General features: G+C 26.2%; 1 protein-coding gene across 8 annotated transcripts in view; it reads right to left on the bottom strand.

The window, feature by feature from the left end:
- Positions 1-24,976, bottom strand: part of LOC102676476 (kinase D-interacting substrate of 220 kDa) — a 37,533-nt gene that overhangs the window by 8,060 nt on the left and 4,497 nt on the right. For 2 of the 8 annotated variants that reach the window (XM_006619750.2, XM_031512442.1), the window contains 3 exons: positions 743-874; positions 287-385; positions 102-200 (listed from right to left, as the gene is read on the bottom strand). In XM_006619750.2, coding sequence (XP_006619813.1) covers positions 102-200; positions 287-385; positions 743-853 — 309 coding nt within the window. In that variant the 5' untranslated portion in view covers positions 854-874. Of the gene's footprint in view, positions 1-101; positions 201-286; positions 386-742; positions 875-3,489; positions 5,425-6,808; positions 7,237-11,788; positions 12,010-19,905; positions 20,293-24,976 lie in introns of those variants that run through there. The other 6 variants (XM_006619748.2, XM_006619747.2, XM_006619751.2 and 3 more) reach the window with 6 other exon arrangements.

Raw genomic sequence — 24,976 nt, 5'->3', positions numbered from 1 at the left:
TATCTAATTTTAAACCATGAAATTATTCAAAATATAATAAAAAAAATATAATTAAATTTTTTATCATAAAAGAAAAGAAAAAAAGATTAAAAAATCTCTACCATGTCTCTATGTTCCAAATCAGCACCATGTTCGAGTAACTCAAGACACACATCCGTGTGTCCTTCTTTGGCAGCACAAAGTAATGCCGTCCAATTATCCTAAAAAAAAAAAAATAAATTGACCGTATAATTGAATGAAAAAAATGTTCAAGAATTTTATAGATGATATAATACACGATACTAACCCCGTCCTCCGTATTGACATCCGCTCCATGATTGATAAGTTCTCGCACAAAATGTATTTTCCCCTTAGTTGCTGCAAGGATGAGGGCTGTGCTACCATTCTATTATAAGAACAATAACGAACTATCTAGAGTCTGATCATTGGAAATTCAATTCGATAATTATGTAATCTATAATCAATATAAATCTATTGAGATTATGGATTATAAATTTACAGATGTAAAAATTCTACTACATCTGATAGAGATTAGAAAAAGAGAATAAAGATATTAAGAAAATGGTTCAGTTTATTTATGTAAAAAATAAAAATTTTTTTTATACATCATCTTAATGCAAAGATATAGAAATAGATACAGGTTCAGAAATGAAACAAATAATTTATCATATGGAATAAAAAAAAGAAATTGAAGAAAAATAATTTAATCCGAATTGAAATGATTATTTTAATAATATTTTACCTCGTCTCGGTCATCGATCTGCACTCTTTTATTCTCGAGGAAATTTTGAAGACCAGCGAGATTATCATCTGTGATATAGCTGGCAAGAGATCGGTAGCAGAGCGATACCATCGAGTCAGTCCGATGTAAGGTCTGTGAAAAATAGTATTAGCTTGTTAAAAATGGATTTACAACAGATGAATAAAAATTGAAGAATTGTTCATGTTTGTATTCTTTAATTGGAAGCTTGATGCAAAAACGAATTAATTACTGTGTGAGTAGAGGCATAATTTGCAAAAATTATATCTTAATCGAAAAATAAATCAGATCAAATGAGGAATAAATCACATTAAATTTTATTTATATTGGATATTTTTTTAATTAAATGATTAAATTATTATTCTTATTCTAAATATATTGAAATTTAAGATATACTTAGAGTTTTATAATAATTTGCTTTTAAAAATAAAATAAAATAAAATAAAATATGTATGTAATAGCAATTTGTTGTTGCTATAAAATTAAAAGTTAAATTAATAAGTTGTACAATATTTTTAACATCGAAAACAAACAAAAATCTGTAAAAAAAAAAACAAACAAACAAACAAAAATAATAAGAAGAAATGAATAAATTTATAATCAAAGATTTATCAAAAATAATATTTTAGTATTTTTAAATATTTCAATACTTTTTAATCTATATTATTATATCGATTTTTTATAATAAAAAAATGATCTAACAATGTGTTAGAAAAACAATTGAAAAATTATCAGATTATTTAAGATGATTTTTATTTAGAACAAAAATTATAGAAAATTTCATTGCTCGATTAATGGAACTACATGAATAGTGATTGCAAATAATTTTCACGGTTTCTGGGTAAGGCAAAGTATACGTAAAGCTTATACATATTTCAAGGGAACACAATGGAATATGGGTCAACGATAAAAACTGAATCAGAAATAGCAGAAACGTTAATTGAAAGAAAAATATAAAAAAAAAAGGATAAGATACAAAAAGTAATTTGGATATTGTTATAATATTTTTATGCAACGATTTTTTATAAAACCTTTCAACCGTAAAATTTTTATTCTTTTTTGGAGGATTAAAATAAGATTTTAAAGATAATTGATTGAATAATATACAAGATTTTAAGATATATTATAAGATAAGTATCAATTCATTGAAATATTTATTCAATGATTAATATTTCAAAAAATGAAATACGCAAATTGTTCTTTTTTTTTATGCATACAATAAACACTTTCTATCTATCTATTCTATTATAAATCAAACTTAAAGCTTTGTAATAAGGCTTTTAATAAGGCTGTTAATATTTGCTATTGAAAAGAATTAATACTTCAAGCTTTAAGGTAAATTTGATATACCAATATATAATCTTTCGTTAAAATTTAAGAAGCAACGTGTATAAAATAGCTTTACATATTAAATAAGTCAGAATATAACTAAATATTAGATTTAGTGTTAATGTACTTTGATAAAATGTACACACACATAAATTTTCATTCACATTCACAATCTTAATCAATCCATGCGAATCAAATCTCAATCGTTGAAATACACACTGGATCCACCTGATAAAATATATTGAAGTATTTTTTACATCGAATGCACGATGTAAAAAATAATTTACTTATAGATAAATACAATATCGTTGCAAATAGAAACTGATAAGATGAGAGACCAGCGAAATTCTATTAGACAAGTTATCTCGTAATGCCATCCAATCAAATATTTTTATTAGTCAACATTGCAAAAAATGAATGAATAATATTTTTATCTACAATGTAAATTTTACACGAAAGAATTTACTTAATCGTTTAAAAAATATAATCATAATTAATTTATAACTATAATAGATATAATTTACTTATTATCTAAAAATTTATTATTAAATTCTACACCTTGTTTTATCTAAATTGGCTAATAAATTAGAATAAGAATGAAGATAAATAATGAAACGTTATCATTGTATAAATGGTGAAATTGAATTTCGTAAGTAAAAATAATATCTCGTATAATTGAATGGAGATTTTACGATTTCACTGTCTTTAATCTCGCATTTATAATTTTAAAGAAATTCTGATTAAAATGATAATACGTCGATGGAAATCAATTTTTGAATATAATCAATTAACAAAGAAAAAATAAAACGATCGAATGCAAAAAATTAAATAAGAAATAAGATGTCTAATACGATTAAACGTGACATGTTTGTTGAATCTTCTATATTTAAATATTTATAAGAAATATCTAAACGTCAATTATTTAAAAAATGGAAGATAAGAATCCCGAACGAAAACATGATCATCGTAATCTTTATTTTAGACAAACAAATTGATCAAATCTATCCTTTAATCCATCTTTTAAAGCATCCGTATCATATTTATGTTTCCCTTAAAATCGTTGGAAATCTTTTTTTTTTTGCAATGGATTCCTTCTAAATGAACGATCGAGCTGTACGTCGATTTTCGTGCAAATGAGCATTTTTTAAATATAAAACACGTTAATATTTCAGGTTTCCAGATATAGATTGTATCTTTTATTTATTATGATTATTATTATTATTTAAGAAGTTTGATATCTCATATCAAAATTCAATTTTAATCAAAAACAATCGACATCGGAAACCTCGAAACAAACATGAAAAAAGCCTGCGATCACTCGATAAATAATCTCGTCGTTAATCAAAGCTGTTTCTTCCCATTTCAAAGGAACAAACACTCGTCAAATACCGCTAACTAACCATCTGCGAGTGTCTTCGAATCCCAAAGTTGAACTTCCGGCCGGATTCGGTGCCATCGGTGGCCGTCGCGGTGAACGTAAACGTGGGTACATGAAAATGCGGAAACACGTGGTGATGATGGTGATGGTGATGATGATGATGCGAATAATGATGGCTAACATCCTCCTTCGAGGCCGACCAGCTACTAGTCGCTGCTTGTTGTACGGGTATATGAATCTTTAGAAACGGTAATTTCAACCTGATACCGCTTCTTCCGGATACGTGGTCGTCAATATTCGTAGAGACGTTCGATACTTCTTTCTCATCCGAGATAGGCAACAAACAGTTTGGAATACCTTGAGACGCGCTGACCAAACTTGGAGCCAAACTCGAGCAGATAGCTGCACTGGCGATACTTGATCGTCTGATGGGATTAACGCTCGTCCCCGACAACACGTCCTGATAATTGGGCGATTTAGGTACACTTTTTGAATTTAGATCGATATTCATTATAGGCAAAGTCGATCTTCTTTGAGCTACGTTTGACTGATTCGCTTCCTCTGAATTTTTAACGCTTAACATTCTTTGATTATTGGTTGTACGTTCTTTCGAATTGGACGAATCTTGGTCCTCTTCTTGATGGTTTTTCCCAGAAATCTCGTCTAGACTGGACGAACGTGCGGACATGATTTTGTAATATCGTCTGAGTAGAAGTGGAGAGACTCGAGGGATGGATGGATAGGCGAGTTCTTCGATCTTCGAAGATTTGGATGCATCTTTGGAATTTAGATCAACATTGAACGTAAACGATGATTCTGTGTTTCTCGTTTCCGATTTATTCGTGACGATATCTTTCGTCTCGAGCGAATTTTCTCCAGTTTCCAGATTCGACGAGTGTGGTGGAAACGTGGGCATGAATTTGTAACATCGTCTGACTAGAAGCGGAGAGACTTCGGAAGAAACAATTGGATGGTTAAGTGCGGAGGTTTCTTGGATCTCTGGTGTAGTTATTATCGATTGTTTCCTCTCGCTCGATCGAGAAAACGCTTTCTTAGAATATTGTAACATCTTCTCGTTTGTGCTCTGAGTTCTCTTGCGTTCAACGGGGGAATTCATGCTCGATAATCTCGTTTCATACGTGGAAAGAGATCCATGACGTTTAATGGTGGACCCGGTAACGGGATTGGAAATTTCAACGAAAGGAAGGAAGCTGGTGGTCGAGATTGAACCAACGTGATCCAACTTGTTGATCGAATTTGCGTTCTCGTAGGAGCATCCTTCGATGGAATACTTGATCGTCGAATAAATTGGGCCAAAGTTTCCCTTCTGTTCAAAACTGGTCGAAGGTGGAGAGATCTCGTTGCTGGAACCAAAGATTCCACGATTTTCGTTCGAAACTTCTGTGGAGGTGGCCGAAAATCGTGTTTCGCTTTCCAAACTGTCACTTTGCATCTTCTCCAACTGCTTCCTGCTTCTCCCAGAATCGTCAGAAAAATTTTCATCCACCAGCTCATCCATTTTCCTCCTCTTCTGATCATCGTTTCGATCCTCTGAACTATCGGATTCGATCGATGTTCTGAATTGACAGTCGCTTATTCTCTGCAGGTGCCTCTCACGTTCGTTCCAATTGTCCTCGACGTTCTTGTTCAAGATTTTATCGGGTGATGATTGATCATTGATCGAAAACGAAGATTCTTCCTGATCAAATGAAAAATTTTTTATTCCAGATTTTTGTCCACCGATCGTTACGTTGGAATCCGTTTCTATCGTGATGGAAATTTTTCTGTCCATCTCTCTGACTGTTTGATCCTCCGCTTCTTTGTTCTCTTCATCGTCCTCCTCCTCCTCGATACTGATTCGAAAATGATGCGTCGTGATCTTAACACGATCATCTTTGGTCTTCCGCATGGCATTCTTTTCTCGATGTGCTCCAACGAAAATCCGAGATAAAGATTACTATGCATAAATACGTGGAAAATATACGCTTGAAATATTCTTTAAAAAAGGAAATGTAGAAATGGAATATCAATATTTTCAATGGAATATGGCCATCTGTTCAAATATTAAAATCTCCTGTCTTTGACCTGTAATTCTTTTATCGAATAACTTTGATAAAAAAAAATTTGTGATTACTTTTTGAAAAATTATGGCACATAGTGTCAGGATGAAATTGAATTTACAATGTGTTTGATGATAAATATGTACGAAATTAAAATGATCGATATATCACGTTCCAAGAATTTTTTTTATTTCGTGTTTATTCATTAATAAAATTCTGTAAAAATTTATGTTATTTGTTTAAAGACAATATTTAAAAATAACAATTTTAACAATTCGTATTGTGAAAGATGAGTCACGAGTTTAACATCTTACTTTATCGATTAATTTATCTAACTAAGGAAGTATCGTAAGATCTTAGATCAATAGAGAGAGATCGTAAAATAAGTCTTTATTTCAAGGAATAGATTTTACCATTAAGAAATTATCAAAAGTTATAATGTTAATACAAACGATAAGAATCATTCAAATTTTTTATAAGAGGAATATTTAAAAAGAGAAAATCCATAGATGAAAATACCTTAATTGATCAAAGGAAATCATAAAATCCAAAATATAATAAAATATCATCCATCCTATTCATTTTAAACAGCTATACTTGGAAATATATGATAAGATATTCTCCATCTCATAAAATTTAAACCACATTCAATATCATAAAATACAAACTGTTCAGAATTCAGAAAATATGATTAGCTATTCTTCAACTTTAAATCACATTCATTCATAAAATTCAAAATATAATAAAATATTTGCCATCCCATCAATCTTAAACCACATTCAATTCCATAATCAAAAAGATAAAAATGTTCTCCATCATATGAATTGTAAAATATATCCATATTATGAACTTTAAATCACCATTATTCAGTATCATAAATTTTACAAAATCCAAGTTTTATATAATATTCTCCAACAGCCTTAAACAAAAAGAAAGCATTACTTTCTATAGAAACAAAAGTACAGTAAAATATAATCTATCTGTTTTACATCTTGTGAACTTTAAAGCCACAATCAATACTTTACGAAGGATAGATTCTCAATCAAACCTCTACATAATCAACGCCACAGATATTCTATTGTATATCTATTCTAGATATTCTTTCTATAAAATATCATCTATCTCTTTCTTATTACATCAAACCAACGAATCCTACTAGAGCCGAAATTACGACAAAATATCTTCCATCGACTATTATAAATACTGTGTATTGTGGACTAAAATATAAACCCTTAAAATCCAAAATTATATTTCCTTCATCGACATTAATATATTCAATACCGTAAAAGACGGACCCTCGACAACGTGGTGAGCCTTAGCATCTTTTCCAAATTTCTGGTCGTCATCTCTTTTCCCCTTTTTTTCCAATCCTCCTTCTGTTCCTTCGTCACCTCCTCGGAACGAGCGCACCTCTACTTATGGCTTCTTGAAAACGCACGAGATCCACTGGGAAACGCGTGCGATCCGCGACGCCAACAGATCGGTTAAGAACATCGTCTGGCATATCGTGCGACATTTATATATCCGACGTAGGATCTTTAAAGTCGTGTACACAAGTCGTGTGGAATCGCGTGTATTAACAACGTGCTCTCTCGTCGTGCTCCAATCGTCATTCACATCGGTACACTATTGTTTGCGGAAAACCATTTGATTAACCCTGCTACGTATAACTAAACGTAGTCCGTATGCAACTTTAGTTAGTTAGTTAGTTATTAAGTCGTCTATGAGTTTGTATAAATTTTTATTTTGCATTAAAACGCGCCCCATTCTTTTCGATGGAAAGAATGAAAATTTTTGAATGGCCGACATTATGAATTTTTACAGTTTTTTTGAAATATTTCTTTTGGAAGATTATTTATTTTGTATATAATGTGCAATTATTGTCAAATATTTTGCTAGAAAATGTTGTAATGAACAAAATAAGTGATAATCTGAATAAGAATATCATAATGAACTTCTTGTTTTGGAATAATAATAAAATTATTAATAATTGTATAAATTTCATGGAATTATTTATGGAATAATATTAAATGATTAAATAATAAATATATTCCTTTGCATTGGTAAAATTATCATCATTATTATATACATAAATTCTAGAAATCAAAATAATTATATTATTTATCTTAAATTACTATAATAATTTAATAAATAAGCTTCAATTGATTTTTTTACATATCAACTTTCATGCTTTGTTTCGTCTTTTAGAATCGATTCTTCAAAGATATCACAAATATAATTAACATTCATATGATATCTTTAGTCTTAATCTTTTTAATTACTTATGAGTATGAATTTTTTTTATGCAGAAACAAATCTTTATGAACCTGATTAAAGAAATGGAACTTGAATAAAAATTTGTTTTGTTTCATTTTTAAAACATAATATAGTTTCGAATTTTTGTATATTTTTACAAACTTTTTATTATTTTTTTTTTTATTTCTAAAAATGTTCAATTCTCAATAATCCATATCATTTAATACAAAAATAAATTCGAAGAATTTCGAAAACGAGGAAATTCGCGAGAGTGTTATTCATTGATTCACGCGTTACAAGGACAAAAATATCGTGAAGGGGGGAGATTGAAAATCGAACGACACAAAAGGCAGACGGTCGTCGGATTCGATAGAGGAACGATCGTTATATAGGTGCCGAGAACACGGAGAATCGTATTGTGTGACGTAATCGAATAAATTGATTTAATCGTTTAAGACTGACTGTCATAAATTTCATTTGATTACGCTATAATACTAGCTGATAGAGGAAATCTTTCTAATCGAGGGATTTTTCTCATTCTTGGTATCGATGTTTCGTGTAATTTGATTTTTAATCGAATAAAAAATTTTATCTTCTTTTATCCTAGGAAAGAAAAATGCAAAAAAATAAATTTTTATTTTAGAATTTTATTTTTTAGTTAGAAAAAAATTTTTATGAGTAAAAATTAAAATGAATTTTTAGAAATGAACATTTTCGATACTTCTTATCTTTAATTTTGTTTGAATTGATTATTTAGATTCGATAAAAAATTATATATATAATAATTTATATAATATATAATATGAAAAAAAAAAAATAAGAAATTTTCATTATTTTATAAAGAATTTTTTGATGAATTCATATAGAAATAATTCTAATATCCTTCAATTTCAAGTCTTAATTATTTACAGCTGTATTTAGAACGCGAAAATATAAGTTTTATAAACGATTCTTCATTTTCTTATCTCTATTTTTCTATCATAAAAGCTTCATTAACATTTGTTGTTAATTGACACCAGAAAGAAGTTGATTGCAATTTTTTTTCTTATGCAGGTTTTTTTTATTTCTTCTCTCAAATTTAATCTTTTAAAAAGATCGGTTAATTTTGAAGTGCATAATGACATTTCACGAAATACTACTAATTGTCTGATATAATAGATGCGTCACACTTACGACACAATGTGTTCGTATTACAAAGGAACATAAAGTATCCAGAGAATAAACGATCTATCCATAGAAATAAATTATTTTCCTTTTTATTATCTTCGCACACTGTAACTCAAACATCATCAGTGTTATTCATAATTGTTTTGTCTTTTATATTTAGAATGTTATCATGTTTAAGTACTTTAGAAATTGTGCTATATAATCAAGAAATAATTTATTCGATTTTCGTGATATTTAGTCTGAAATTCATATGTTTCATATAATAATATTGTAATTATTTGGCGATAAAATTTTTTCTCCAAATAAAAGAAAAAAAAAAATTCGGTAAAATTGCGAAGAATTTATAGAGAAAATAAGATATATTCTTTTAATTATTTTATAATATATATAAATTTTTATTTTATTTTTCTATTTCATAAAAACAATGCATTAAAATATTCTAATTTACGTTATATAATAACAGATTAGAATTTTTCAAGAAAAAGAATGAACGAATTTATTATTTTTTTTGAATCGAAGAATGGAACAAAAGTAAAAATATAATTTGCAATAAATTTAAAAAAAAATACGAGCCATTTGTTATTTTTCAATGCGCAAACATTGTGCGCATTGAAATAAAGACACTCCATTGTTAAGAATGCAATATTGGATGGTAAATTTGTCAAACAGAGATTTCTTTCATTCGTTTGCATTCCACGATAAGTGCAGTCTAATCATGCAATTGTTGTGCATAGTCTTTTGATGTTCTTTAATCGTGACAGCAATGTAACAATTTAAGAAAAAATTTTATCGATTAATCTTTAAATCATTAACAATAACAATTCTTTTTTTAATCGAAATTCAAATTTTCTATCCAATAATTTTCAAAAATTTTGAAGTTCTGTCATTTTCTTTCATCATTTTTTCTTTTTATATTAAAATTTATTTTTTTTTCATATATTATCATTATCATAAACGATTCAAATTTTTAGAACATTGTAATTACCAATAAAAATAAAAAAGTTCTTGGAAGTTCTTTTCATATTTATAATGATTTAAAAAATACGATATACGATAATCAATTTCAAAAATGCAATTATGTCGACTAAAATAAAATCACGAATGCAAACGTTAATGCAACAACTAAGGAGAATAACCTTCATAGAAACTTTCAGTTAGAAAAATACTTTTACTCTATAGAACTAGGCGAAGAGACTGCGCGTCCTTGCACTACTCACAGCACTTGGGCCAATTAAAGCACTCAACAAACTAATCAATTGTACAATATGTCGTTTGTTAGATCTTATAAAAAGAAATATGTAACTGCGCTTGGAAAACGAGACATTTTAATTCCTACGTGCTATGATGCGATTTTATCTATTTAATTCTTACAATTTTTAGAAATCTTGCTTTCCCTTCTGAATAACTTTTGATAACTTTCACAGATAATTATATTTTTCACATTTTAATTTTTCTAGATATCTCGATCAAAAGTATCCTTTAAAAAAATTATATTATTTATGGAAATTTACAGCGTTAGTATGATAGCAGGTATATTTGATTTTTGTATTTAGCAGATAAAGATCTAGAATCAATTATTTATTCACGTTATCTCCATGAATTGACTATTGTAAATTGATCAGGAAGGCGGCAAAAAGTCGCGGAGAAGAGCAAATATTGGAACGTCACAACTGGTGAGTAATAAAGATCAGTATCTAGTTTCATTTATTGAAATAATGGAACATACAGTTGCGACCATTAAAAAATGTAAAAATATATCATATCATATGTCATATTTTTACATATATATGTACGTATATTTTATGTATTTATGTCATTACACATTTAATTATAAAATTTTGATCCGTGAAAATAATTGGAGAAGATCATATTATAATAATGAATAAATGAGAAGGAAGTCGAGAAAAATTGAAAAAAGAATTTAAAAAAAAGAAAAAAAAAATAAAAAATCTTAAAACACTAATTCAATCAATTTAACTTCATGTACGTGCAATTAATCGTTTTAAATTTCACAAACGAATAAATCGTGTTAATTGAATCCAAACGCGATTCAAGGTGTACGGGAAACGTTTAAAGACACTGTTGCATCTATCATTCTTCATTCGAGACACGTCGAAAAATGTTGGCACGTTGTCCAGGCAAACTGACAAAACGATACTAAATCGTTTTCGTTTAATTCAATTCAAAATCTTGCCCCCGGTTTCCTCATATTTATGAAGTAAATATAACATTCAACTTATAGCTTGGATATATATATATACATATATATAAATACAAACGAACCGTAAAGAATATAAAATATTACATCATCTTAGAATTGGCTCACCTATGGAAAATCTTTGAAATCCTCTAGCTTAGAATTCGTTGAAATTTATTTATTCAAAATAAAAACTCGATTTAATTTTAGATCATCATTTTCAATCCACAATTTCAGAAATTTAATTTTCACATTTAAAAAAATACTGCGATATCATTAAAATAATTTATATGGAAAAAGAATAAAACATAAAAATTTAATTTTTTTTGAAGCAGAAAAAATTATTAGATATCACTATAGTACATACTTGGCTATAAATCAAGAATGAACTCCATGAATTCCAAAATGTTAAGATTCCAATTATTGAAAAAATATTATAAAATTTTCTGAATAATATTTTTCAGTATCAAGTTTTTTAAAAATATATTCTTATAACATTTAATTAACATTCAATACATTCATTATAAATAATTTTTTTTAAATAAGAAAAAAAGAAGAAATATTATATATAATCAATTGTCAAGTAAATAATTATTCACCGATTGATTAAACATATTTTATCGGCATTATTTTTTCTGTACCTGTTTGCTTCTGTTCCAGATCGATTGTATCACCTGTTGATAAGAAGAAAATGATCCATAACTTCGTGCCAATCCCTGTGGAACCAAAGATGAGAAAGACGCGGCATTTTCTCGATTAGAATTCAATAAATTGCTCCTCTCATTCGCGTATTCCATAGAAAGCAGGTCAATGTCAGGAAATACTCTCATATTCTAGTAATGATAATTATAATTGGCACCAGAGGTCGATAAAGTCATCGTTAAAACACTAGATCTTCTTTCATCAATCTCTTTTTACTCAATGCAGCCTCTTTTCATTTCACTTCACAAATTTTATGCAATTCTTTTATATATGTATATATATATAAAAATTCATTGTCTTTTATGATCGAATAATTCAATAGATTTCACAATATTTTTGTTGAAGCTTAAAATATTTTTCAACAATATTTATTATTAATTCATTTGCATCAAAACATTTCTCTTTTCCAAGTTTTTCATCCAAATCGATAAAAGTTAATAATCTTTCACGTGACGTTTAAATCACGTGCAATCTTTCACGTTTACGAAACAATTCGCACGATTTATAAATTACACAATCATAATTTATTTCTCGTTAGTACAATTTATCACGTCATCCAGCGAAGTAATGATTCTCGAAACTGTGTATCTATATTATATATCTGTTTCGAAATAGAAATTAAATTTTCATTCAATGTAAAATTATATTTATATTATAATTTTAAAAATTATATTTAATTTTAACAAACCATATTAACAATAAATAAATCATTAATAAAAATAAAGATATTTTATTTCTTATCACTTCTTGAAAAATCCAAATGAAAATGTTACAAATTTCAATGATGAGAATTTTCATCACGTAGATCACATTTGTACACAAATAATCATCACTTTTATTTATCAATAATAAAATTTCAAAAATGTTTTTGTTAAAAATTTTGTTCAATTATATTCAGATCATTTAATCCAGATAGAAAGAAGTTTCAATCTTTACTACGTTTTATTTAAGAATGACATAATTTCGAACAGTTTGACACGATATTATCAAGACAACTCTGAGAAATGTATCTAGAAACAATATCCAAGAAAACTTCTAAATGAGTAAACGTTGTTTACCCTCACCATTTCGTTCTTCATATCTATGGAAAAACGTTCGAGAACAAAATAGAATAAAAAATGAAGATATAAAACGAATCGAATCCTCGAGGGGAGATGTTTTCTTATTGCAATTACTTGAAAATAATTTAGTATTTCCTATTAATTTATGGATATTGGATTACGCAATTATCTTGGAAAAGATAAAATTTCAATGTTTCTTTACGTTTCTAACGATTCGTATATGTTCTCCTCTTTTTTTTTTTTTTTCTTATTGCATTATATTTTTATTTTCTATATTTCATATAAAATGATTGATATTACTTCTTGGATAAATTAAATTCTAAATATCGAGAATTACAGATTAAAATAAAATTATTTTCTTTCGATTATTGTTGATATAAGCTTCTTTTTTCCCATGAAAAATCTTTCGTCTTTCTATAAAAATCAATATTGAATCTTCGTGAAGATCGGATGTTAAACATAGAAAACAATATTTTCATTAATATCATTCATTGCTGATACAAATTTTCTTTTTCTTATAAAAAATTTCCTTGTATTTTCTATGAAAATCGATGTTGTTTCATGGAAATAGAGTATCGATTACAATTCTCCTTGAAAACAATACAAAATTTCTCCTCTTAGATAAATTATACGTTCTGGAAAATATAGTATTACTTTACTCTCATCGCTCTGCGACAAGTTAATTAATCATAATTTTAAAATAACCGGAATAATCAATACTCACGATATCCAAGCACACACTCCAATTCTATACGACATGCAAGTCAACAAGTTTTAAACGCAACATTTTTGTCATGCATCGTTGACGTATCGCACATTCGTGTATCATATTCGTGTTACATTCGACTTATATAGATTTTCTCTGAGAAATCAAAAGTACATGAACCGTTGGATCGTTGCCTCGTGTTTCCTCTTTACACGAACTTAATGAAATTACCGATGTTCCTCGTTGAAAAATCGAAGTTAAACACAAGTAACATACTCTTTCGACACGCGAATCTTCATCTCTACTTGCGATCAATCACTCGTTCTTCAAATTATTACTCTTTATAATCAATTACAATTTCTTTCGATCGATCACTGGCCATTCAATTTCGTTCTCCATTAAGAATAACAATATTTCATACCTTGTCCACACTGTCCGGTACTTATCGTTCTGTTGCTGCACATATAAACACGTAATATAAAGAATTATTGATCTTATCTTATCAATCAACGTGTTGTACAATCGAATGTTTTCGTAACATGAAGCAAATCGTGAGATATTGAATATTTTTTCTAATATGAATGATCTTAATTAATTAAAAAAAAAAATCTTCCACTTAGAGGAGTACAATGTCCGAATCTTTTTCCATCTTGAAGCTAGATATCGTATAATGATATTTGTCAAAAGGGAACATTAAATAACATTGTCTTCTTCTTGGTTCTCTTCGGATGAAATATAATATTGAAGATATTATTACTTGTTTTATAACAAAAATTGTTGCGATTATGTGACAAAAATAAAAGATTTCGCCATCATAAAGATAAAATCGAATAAAGGTTTTTAAATATCACTTTGCTTTGAATTCTGTGCCTTTTTTTGTATTTTGTAATATGCACTTTGTGCACATTTTTAAATTTTCCATAAATGCGCATAAAAATGGTTTAGCTACAACCAAAAATTTCGGAAAACGTTTTAAATATTAATAAAAAATTTTTGGCAGAAATGTATTCATATCCAAAGCGTACTTTAAAAACGAATCACATCAATATCGGTGAATAAATAAATATTTATTGAAATAGATAAAAGTTTCGAGAATTTTTTCATCAAAATGTATGCGTGAGAATTGTTATCGCGAAATTGCAACGCATGAAATTGAAATAAAAAATCGCAATGGTTTTTGCAATAAAAATAACATATACGCCGTTGGAAAATTTACACATAGAGAATAGTTTAAACACTGGTATATGAATAGACCGGATGTTTATGCGAAACAAAATTTATAAGATTTGCTCTATGTCTCAGATATCATTTTATGCTTCTTCGAATATTCGAATGCATTCAACAGAGTTTTTTTACATTTAAATTTTTCATAAATATATAAATATCCGCACTCTACGAATTTTAATTTTATTAGATACGATTTAAAAATATCGTATATCGCGTTCGATTGCTTACTGGGAAGTAAATTAAAAAATCAAAGCCAATCGAAAGACAATCTTATCTTATAATTTGATAATATCATGATAAAATGTTTTTAATTGATATACTATCGACTAAAAAATATATTCATGTAAAATTCAATGAAAGAAAAAGATCAAAATAATATGATTCTGATCATGAAAATTAATTTTTGATATATTTTTATAATCACAGATTTTTAATATTGTATTTTAAATAATTTTCTTTTTCGTGGATAAAATGTGCAAATTTGTAAATAATTTAATTCCTATTTTTATGATTGGAATTGATATATAAGAATTGAACAAATTTTTCTTTAATCAGGTTATTCAATTTTTTTTGCATTCTATATACCATAAAGATGCTAATTAAAATCAAAATGATGGATGATTTGATAGAAAATAAACTAATTACAATTATTATATACAATATAATATATGTGAAATATTTGTGATTGAAGTTTTTATTTCAACTTTAATATTTTCTATGTCTATATGTGAAAAATTATTAATAAAAAAATTAATAATATTTTCTAGATTTGTATATATTCATTAATTTAATTTAGAATTAGAAATTTTAAAAAAAATTGCTAATTTATAAACTTAATAAGTAGTCATATAATAATCATAATAATAAATTATGAATAATAAATAGAAATCAAATTAATCAAAATATATATTATAATTCAGCCTGGCACCCAATAACATTCACACTGAGAGATATCACGTAAAAGCATTTTTGGCATCATATTGCTATGCAATGACTACTATCATGATTCATAATGATTGTATTGGCGATATCACAAATATAACGATTAATTTGATTTGATTGAATAGTAATGAATCTGAGGAAATGATTAATTAACAAAGAGTTAAAGAATTTCTATGTAAATTTTTCAAAAATGATTAATAAATAAAAGGTCAATTGCAGATCTAAAAGTTATTTATATTTTTTAAAAAGATAGTTCAAACATATATGTATAAAATAAATTTTTAAAATTTATTATATGTTAAATTATTTTTCTTTATTAATTGGATATATAAAATAAATCAAAAAATTAAAAGGATAAAAACAGAACTCGCTACTAAACATCAATTCAATCATTAACATATCATCTCACTTCATTCGGATAATAATATGATAGAAAGAACAATCACACAAAAATCACTGAAATTTTTTCACGTTAATAATCAAACCAAATATTCAACGAGATTATAATTGACAGATAATGTCACTATTAAATATAATATCTTTCTAATACTTTCCTAAAAATTAGAATCATCTACATCAAATCTAAAATGAAGAAATCAAACCTGCAACTGCAATTTACGAATGTTTACCAGCTTATACATATTTCTCATCTCTATGTGAATTTGTTAAAAATGTTCAATAAATAAAGAAATATCTAAAAAAAAAGATCCAAAACCAAACTTTCGATAATCGAATTAAACTTCAAATGATTATAATTTACAAATTGAGCCAACTATAATATAAAATAAGACAATGTAGCTTACGTCAGAAACACGGACTATCAATCAAATCGAATAATTTAAGCTACGAAACTAGCTTAATACATTCACTGATGATCAGAATTTGATTACCTAATTTACCAATGAATGAATCTCTTTCTTATTTCAAAACTTTATATATACACATTATAATGATGATATTTGAATGATTTAAAAGCTTTCAAATTTAATATGCTCTATTAAAAAAATTATATGTAATATAATTTTACATTAATTATTCAGAATATTTTCTCAAAATTTCACTTCTATTTAATGTACAAGTAACATTTAATATATTTATACCTTTAATATTAAACTTTCATTTTCGAATTCATAATATTTAATGTATATTCAAAATATAATGGATATTCAAAACATTTCACATTAATTATTCAAAACTAATTTCTATTCTTAGTAATTTCACTAATATTTAAAATATTCTATAATTCATTAGATGTTATTTGATATTATTTATTTTCAAAAATTTTTCAAAATTCACTACACTTTATAAACTCATAATATTATTGTATTTTCAACATCTTTAATTTTAAATTCACAAAATTTGAGTATATAAATTCTTAAAACACAACTTTACATTAATTATCCAAAAACTTTTTCTCAAAATTTCACTAATATTTGAAATACTTATAATAACTCATTTTCATATATTATTTTCAAACGTTTCTTAAAATTATTAACGTATAATATCTTTATACCTTCAATACCTTCAATTTCAAATTCACAAAGTTTAACATATGAATACCTAAAACACAATTACATTAATTGTCAAAATGCTTTTCTCAAAATCCATTGATATTTAAGGCACCACTAATTAATATTTAAAATTCCTATAACATCCCTATAAAATCCCTAAATTCCTATACCTCATTTTTATACATTATTTTCAGAAGTTTACTTAAAATTCATTGCACAATTATTTTCCAACCCTTTTCAAAATTCATTCACAACAACGTTTAACTTCTCAACATCTTCAATTTAGAATTCACAATGTTTGATATTCGAATAATACTCTACCACACACAAGTATCATAAAAGTACTACCGAATCAGATCCTGTGCGCAGTGATCGAAAAGATTCGTGGATTCGTGATATGTCAATGAAGATAGAGGACATCGTCTATTCCTCGATTTATTCGTCGATCAACGACCACGTCGTATCCCTTCTGGCAGTCGTGCAAACACCCTCTTTCGTGACACTGAGGGATGTTCAAGCTTGTCACAACGAGGTTTCTTTCTGGCACACACGGATTTCGCCGTCTCCGTATGAACGGAGACGGATAAATCACTGTCGCACCCAGTGTTCGTGCATTGGCACGTACCATCGAAAGTAAACGAAAATAGTCGTGCCCCTCTATCATGAATATATCTAAACTTGGATTTAGAGAAGGCGAAGATGCTGAATCGTTTCGCGCGATATATCGTTGAGGGAGATATATACTCGGGTTGTTATTAAATTGATTAAAAAATTTTTCTCATTTCTTCAACGAACAACAGTTTTCCGGAATAATGAATCGAAGTGGATCATAGTTACACATTTCAATGATGTTTTGTAAAATTTTATATACTTTACGTAAAGAAAACCAAAATACTATTCTATTTTTCCAAAATGACTTTAACTTATGTGAACTTACTTGAAATAATAAATAATAATCTGTAATTCAATTAATTTGTAATATTGTTAATTTTTAAATAAAAGGGACGCTTAACTTACTGGAACTGGAGTATAATGATGAAACTGAGTGAAAATGAAAAATAAATCACGTTATACATTTCTTGCACCAAGAAACCGTGTATAAAAATAACAGATAGAACTTTTGGAACACCTAATAAATTCTTGGAAGTTGGCATTTAAATTCGATCCAAGGATTATCTTCATTGGACAGGTTTGAGTAATTGAGGTGAGTTTGGAGATATGAGACACAGATCTGTAATTAAAAACGGGTTTCTCTGTCTAATAATCTATTTTTGACTGGTAATTTGAGATGATCAGGATTACTTACGTGTAACATGTGAAATGAAATCACGTAGAGATATTTTATTGGTGAGGAATAAACGATCAAATGACTGAGTTTTATTGTAATGCTATAAAGATTATTCCATTTATATAAATCGATCTAAGAGAACGTGGGGATGAATATCTGTGAATGAATATCTATGAATAAGTTTTTATTCAAACTACAGACTTTTCTTAAAAATAAACGGAATAAAAATATTGTGTACTAACTTCAAACATCTCTCGATACGATTTGCAAGACATTTCTTTGAAACATAAATCCTTGCACAAAGGCTTATTGTAAAAATCACAATATTCTAGGTTAGAAAATATCCGCAGTATCGAGTATTGATCGAATTCTACTCTACTTGTCAAGCACGATATAACACAAATGTATCGTTCTTTGTATGGAAATCCAAGTTTAGTCTCTCAATTATTGGAATAACATGTTGGACACATCCTGTTTACAACTATTGAATATCCATTTAACGATACACAGGAAATTTAAACGGATGCGTATCGATCTAGAAATCGAAGATACAATAAGATGTAACCCAAATCAAATTTATTCTAATTTTCCAATTTTTTGTAATTTTTAATATCTAATTGTATAGAGATTTCAATCCTATAGATTAATGATTTCCAACTGGCCGTATATTAAACTAATCGGATGTATTTCAACTCGAATCAAATTTTATTGAAAACTTTTAAAGCTTGCAATAAAATTCGATTTAAATTAAAAAGAAACTTCGAACAATGAATAAAGATGAATGAAAACGAGAACAAAAGATTCTCGCGAATTCAGCGATTTAATTAAACACATACAGCGGAAGTGGCGAAGAATTATCGAGTATATGAAAGAAGGAGGCAAAGCGGCCAAATGTATTTCTGACCGCAACGCTTGCGCGCAAAAAAATCTCAGGATGGCTTGCTTTATAACGATGAAGTGACTATTTCAAGAGATATCACACTGTATGGGATGTAGTAAATTGAATTTGGAACAATTTTTCGTATTAATTTCATTTATAAAAATCGTAAAATATTAGAGATAAATTAAACTTGAAATTAAACAAGATCACATCTTCAATTAAATTTTTCAATTAAAAAAATTTTAAATTTAAAATTTCCATTTAAAATCCTTATTACCTAAAAAAAAGAAAGAATTTAGGAGAATAATTTTAACAAGAAGAAAGAATAGATCTCATTTTCTTTGACCTCGTTTTACCATAAATATGTACTTTAAAAATAATTTATTCCAAGTATTTGAAGAATATACTTTAAATCTGAAAGTTTCTTTCAAGTTTCATTACCTCGTGAAAATGGCTCTTCAATAAAGTGAATTGAATCCCTCGATACTCTCCATGGCTCGAAATCTGCCTCGATTTCTTACTCGTCGTTGAATCGGTTGAACTTTTCCGACTTTTCAATCGAAAATGTGACATTTTCACTTTTCTTCACACGAACGTTTCGAAATAAATTCCCGCTATCGATCGATCAATCATCGAATAGATCCTTTCCTGATCGCTTAAAAATTATCATTCTTTCGTAAACCGCTTAAAGTTGAGATATCCATGATAATGAAAGCACTTTTAACAAACTGCACAATTTTTTACATTTAACTTGGCATTAACACGTTCGCTGTTGATAGGAATTTTTTTATCACTTTTTATAAGCTATTTATATGTTCTGTTATAAATATTCTGTTGTAAATATATAGTAAAAATATAAAATATCGATTACGAAATAAACATGTTAATTCATTGTTCCAACATTTAAATTTTAACACTTTTTTAAATATCTTATCTTTCTAATATATCGTTAATAAGTATTAAAAATATCATGTTTTCAGATTTACATTTATATCATGTTTAGACGCGTAAAAGCAAAATTCGACCAAATAAAATTAATTCGCTTTCAATTCAATCAATTTTTTAATTTTTTTTAAAATTTTAAAAAAAAATTTCTGGTCAAGAAACAATATAATTAATAGATTATTCAAACGTTTATTGGATAACAGTTTACGAATGAATAATTATTAAATCGAGTGACTTATAAATTTTTTGTTTTCTTGAAACGTTATATAAAAAACTGAATATGCAATTAATACTTTGACAAATAATCATAAGGTTTCAAATGAACAATCCAATATTGCTTCTTGTCATATCTCAAATCAAATCAAGATCCTTTAATCTTATTAAAGTCAAGAAAGACGAATTAACTTGTCAATTACCAATATCTTTTGATAATTCTCTTTAAAAAATTCTTTGTTTTTTAATGCATCGTTATATTTATATTAAAAACGTATATTTTATTTTATTTATATTAATAATAATAATCCATCAAATAAAATTATTATTAATCTCAAATTGTCTCATTTATTAATCATCACAAGTTCAAATTAATTAAAAAATTACTTTTATCTTCAAATATCTATTGCAAATATTTATCGAAATGACATATATATAACAATATTAAATAAACCAGCAGTTCTTATAAGATATCTCCAGAGAAACACACATGTAAATGAGTAATTATTATAAATTAATTTAAAAAAATACATGATATCTATCGTTTTATTTATTTATAATAAATAATCTCTTCTCTTCAAATTTGAACACTATTCCAAATATCGATTTTTAATATCATATCTGAGAAGCAATAAAAAGAATTATTTAAAAAAAATCCATAATAAACAAAAAAAATATATTATTTTAAGAAACAGCTAGAATAAACTAATGCGAAATTGTGTTCGAGAGGAAATCAATGGGTCAGCTGTTCAACGAACGAATACTAAACTTTCACTGAAATATCTTTTGTGCAAGAAAAGAAAGTAACCAATGCATAAGGCTTGGTTACAATAATCCAATCTATCATTATCGTCCAATTTTACTCTTATCCGACGATTATATCACTCTTTTTTAGAGTGTTTGATAAAAAGAAGATAAACCTAAGTATATATTTTTTTTATTGTTTCAAGGTAATATCTATTTTGATTGATTTTTCTTTCTAATAATTTTTCGATCAAATTTTATTCATAATTTATTTTGCAATTCTTATTTTTTGTAATATTTGCAAATATAATAGTTTTTGCTTGATTTTTAAATACTCTATTTCTCAATTAACATATGATTAATATATAATATATTTATATATTTATATATGTGAAAAATAATTTCTTGATTGATTTTCACATTTCTTCCTAAAAAGATTATACAATCTTATATCTATATTATACAATCTATTATCCTGTAATTAAAAAAAAAAATGTAAATTAAAAAGAAGATAAAAAGAATAATGAATTAACCAAAGAAAGAATTAGAAGATAAAGAAGAATTAAATTTAAACAAAATTTAAATACAACTTTTTCTATACAAATTATTGATTCAAAAGTCCTTTGAAATATCACTTAATGAGAAAATACATAAAATCTTATCTTCATATATTGATCGATACTCACCTACGTGTTCTCTATTTTTATAAATGCGAAACTTTCCAACAATTTATCATTAAATAATGTGGCATTTAAAAATATTGTAAAAAAAAAAGTAAAACAAAAAAATATTGTTCATTATCACTTCTAAATAATTATATCTCTTTCAAACTAGAATATATTACGATTGGAGCCAAGGCAACGCATTCTGTGAAAATGTATTAATAGCTAATCTGATAATTTTCTAATAACTCGAACCAAGTTCCAAGGATAATTATCTGCACTTAGTGTTCCACGACTTCGAATTCGATTATCGTCCAATTCAATAACATTGATCACAAGTATTATGAAACTTCTTTTCAAATGAATAATCTGTATAAATTTAATAGATTTAGTAGATTTATAGGAAAATGAATGGTCAATTAAAATATATATTATATATTTAATAACATCATTATAATTAAATAAAAAATATTTCAATATTATTTTAAAACATAATATACCTTTTAAAATAATTTTTTTTATTATTTATATCCAATATCTAATGATATTCTTTATCAGAAATAATTGCAAAATAATATCAGATATTTTTTTATAATAATGTTGTTTTTTTTAAATTTAATTTATTTATTTTTTTCACAATTTCTGTCTATTCTCTTCTTTTGAAAAAATTATTCTCATGTTTTTCATTCTATATACGTATAATAAATGGAAAAATTTCAAATGTAAATATCAATAGATTATTTATTCATCTAAATATTTATCAAATTATAAATAAGTGCATATAACATTTTCGTCATCTTAATGCCAAAAGTTATGAAACAAAGTTTCTTAGATGATCATTAAAAATGATATTTCCTCTTTTTATATATATAATAATTTTTATCATTTTCCACAGATTTTATCAATTATAAAATCTCTTTTATCCTTTTTATAATTCTATTTTTTATTCTTTTATCCTTTTTTTTTTTGTAAATTTTTTCCTATAGAAAAATAGTTAATGATTACAAGATTATGGAAATGATTTAAACCTGAATCATCATGATATTCGCACGTATATTTGACTTATTCAACAATTGAATAGATATTAATATCTAGTAGAGACAAAAAAATGTTCAAAATCAATTAAATTATTAATAATTCTTTGAAAAAATCTTTTGGAAAATCATGCCTGAAACTTATTGTAAATAAAAAAAGATCACTCACGTATCATATTATATAATTATATAATTAATCATTTATATTCATAATCATTTTACCATATGTAAATTTTTAAAAAATTGCATGGCAAATGATAAAATTTTATGGTATAACTAGATTATTAATAAAAATAAAACGATATACCAAAAAACAAAGAATTTTCTATAAAAATATTATCAAAATATTATCAATATGAATAATTAATTTTTCCCAATTAAAAATTGAAACGCAATATCAATTTAATTATTCTTATAAATGATGCATAATATCAACCTTATAACACATGTAACTTTTAATTAATTAGATATAATCACTAAAAATAATTTTCACATAATCACCAAAATATACAGATCAAAAAGATAAAACAGAATTAAATCCATATAATAAAAAAATTACATAAAAACACATTTTCATGCACGCATTAAAACGTATAATACAACATGAAATACAATTCAAAACCACTTTTACAATTCAAATAATTGATTAAAAATTTACATGAAAATTCCATGTTTTTTAAAGAATCAGTACTGAAAAATGATCAAGAAAATGCAATCACAGAAAATGTGTAAATGTATGTTTTGAGGAGCAGAGCAAACACGCTACTCGATCGGACTAACATCCTTCGTATACTGAGACGCGAGAACAATTAACCACGATACCTGACTCATGTGGGCGATCCACGTGGATGGATCATCCTCTACTATCGTTCACTGGCTAGAAAACAACGAGTGGGATGGCAGAATCGTGATTTATACACTCGTTTAAAATTGAAATAGATTCTCTTTTGACGATGCACAATAATCATCCTTATCGTTTGTTCATTTGTTAAAGGGTAATCTTCCTGGATTAACTGCTAACTGAACTAACGTCATCATCATCTACACTTTAATGAATCTTTAGGAAACCTAAGGTCAGATAAAATTTATGTATAACAACATTTATATAGTATACAGACATAAATTGATTTTAGAATATAATTTAATTAGAAAATTAAATCAATTGATTTTTTCAATTGATTTTTAACTTTTTCAATTTTATGAAAGTTTCTATAATGCATTCATTTGGATTATGAATAAAGTAACGCTCAGTTATTATTGATGTTATTTGCAATAATTGTATAATATAGTAAATATAATAATAAAATATATTTATATGATTAATTTTTCTAATGCATGATTTGAATTTATAATTTGCAGATTCCATTAAGAAATAATAAATTATTGATTTTATTAGTTTATATATATATGTATATATATACATATATATTAATTTATATGTATAATTTGTAAATATACATATTTTGATAAAATGCGTTTTATTATAAATTATTTTATTTCATTAAAATGAACTTATAAATAATAATGCTTATAAAAATGTTATATAAATAATAACATATATGATAAAATTCCATTGTTATTTCTCTATTGTAAATATTATGTGTATTTAATTAAATCTATGATAAATTTCTTTGAGCAAAAATATATATATGATAATATATGTGAATATGATCTGTTATTATGTAAGAATAAATTAAATAAATTATCTCATAAAAAGATTGAAATTTTATTTCTATAATATATAATAAAATTTCTAAAATTTCAAATGAATATATATATATATAGCATAATGATATATATATAGCATAAAAAATAGCATAGTTATACTATATAATTATATAAAAAAAATTTTAAAATAATGTATAATAAATGTTTATGTCAAATATTATAAATTTATTTTTTATTTAAAAATTT

Source organism: Apis dorsata, unplaced genomic scaffold (assembly GCF_000469605.1).
Source record: "Apis dorsata unplaced genomic scaffold, Apis dorsata 1.3 scaffold_435, whole genome shotgun sequence".
Classification (NCBI taxonomy): domain Eukaryota; kingdom Metazoa; phylum Arthropoda; class Insecta; order Hymenoptera; family Apidae; genus Apis; species Apis dorsata.
Note: the sequence above shows the minus strand (reverse complement) of the source record. Positions and strands in the feature narration are given on the sequence as shown.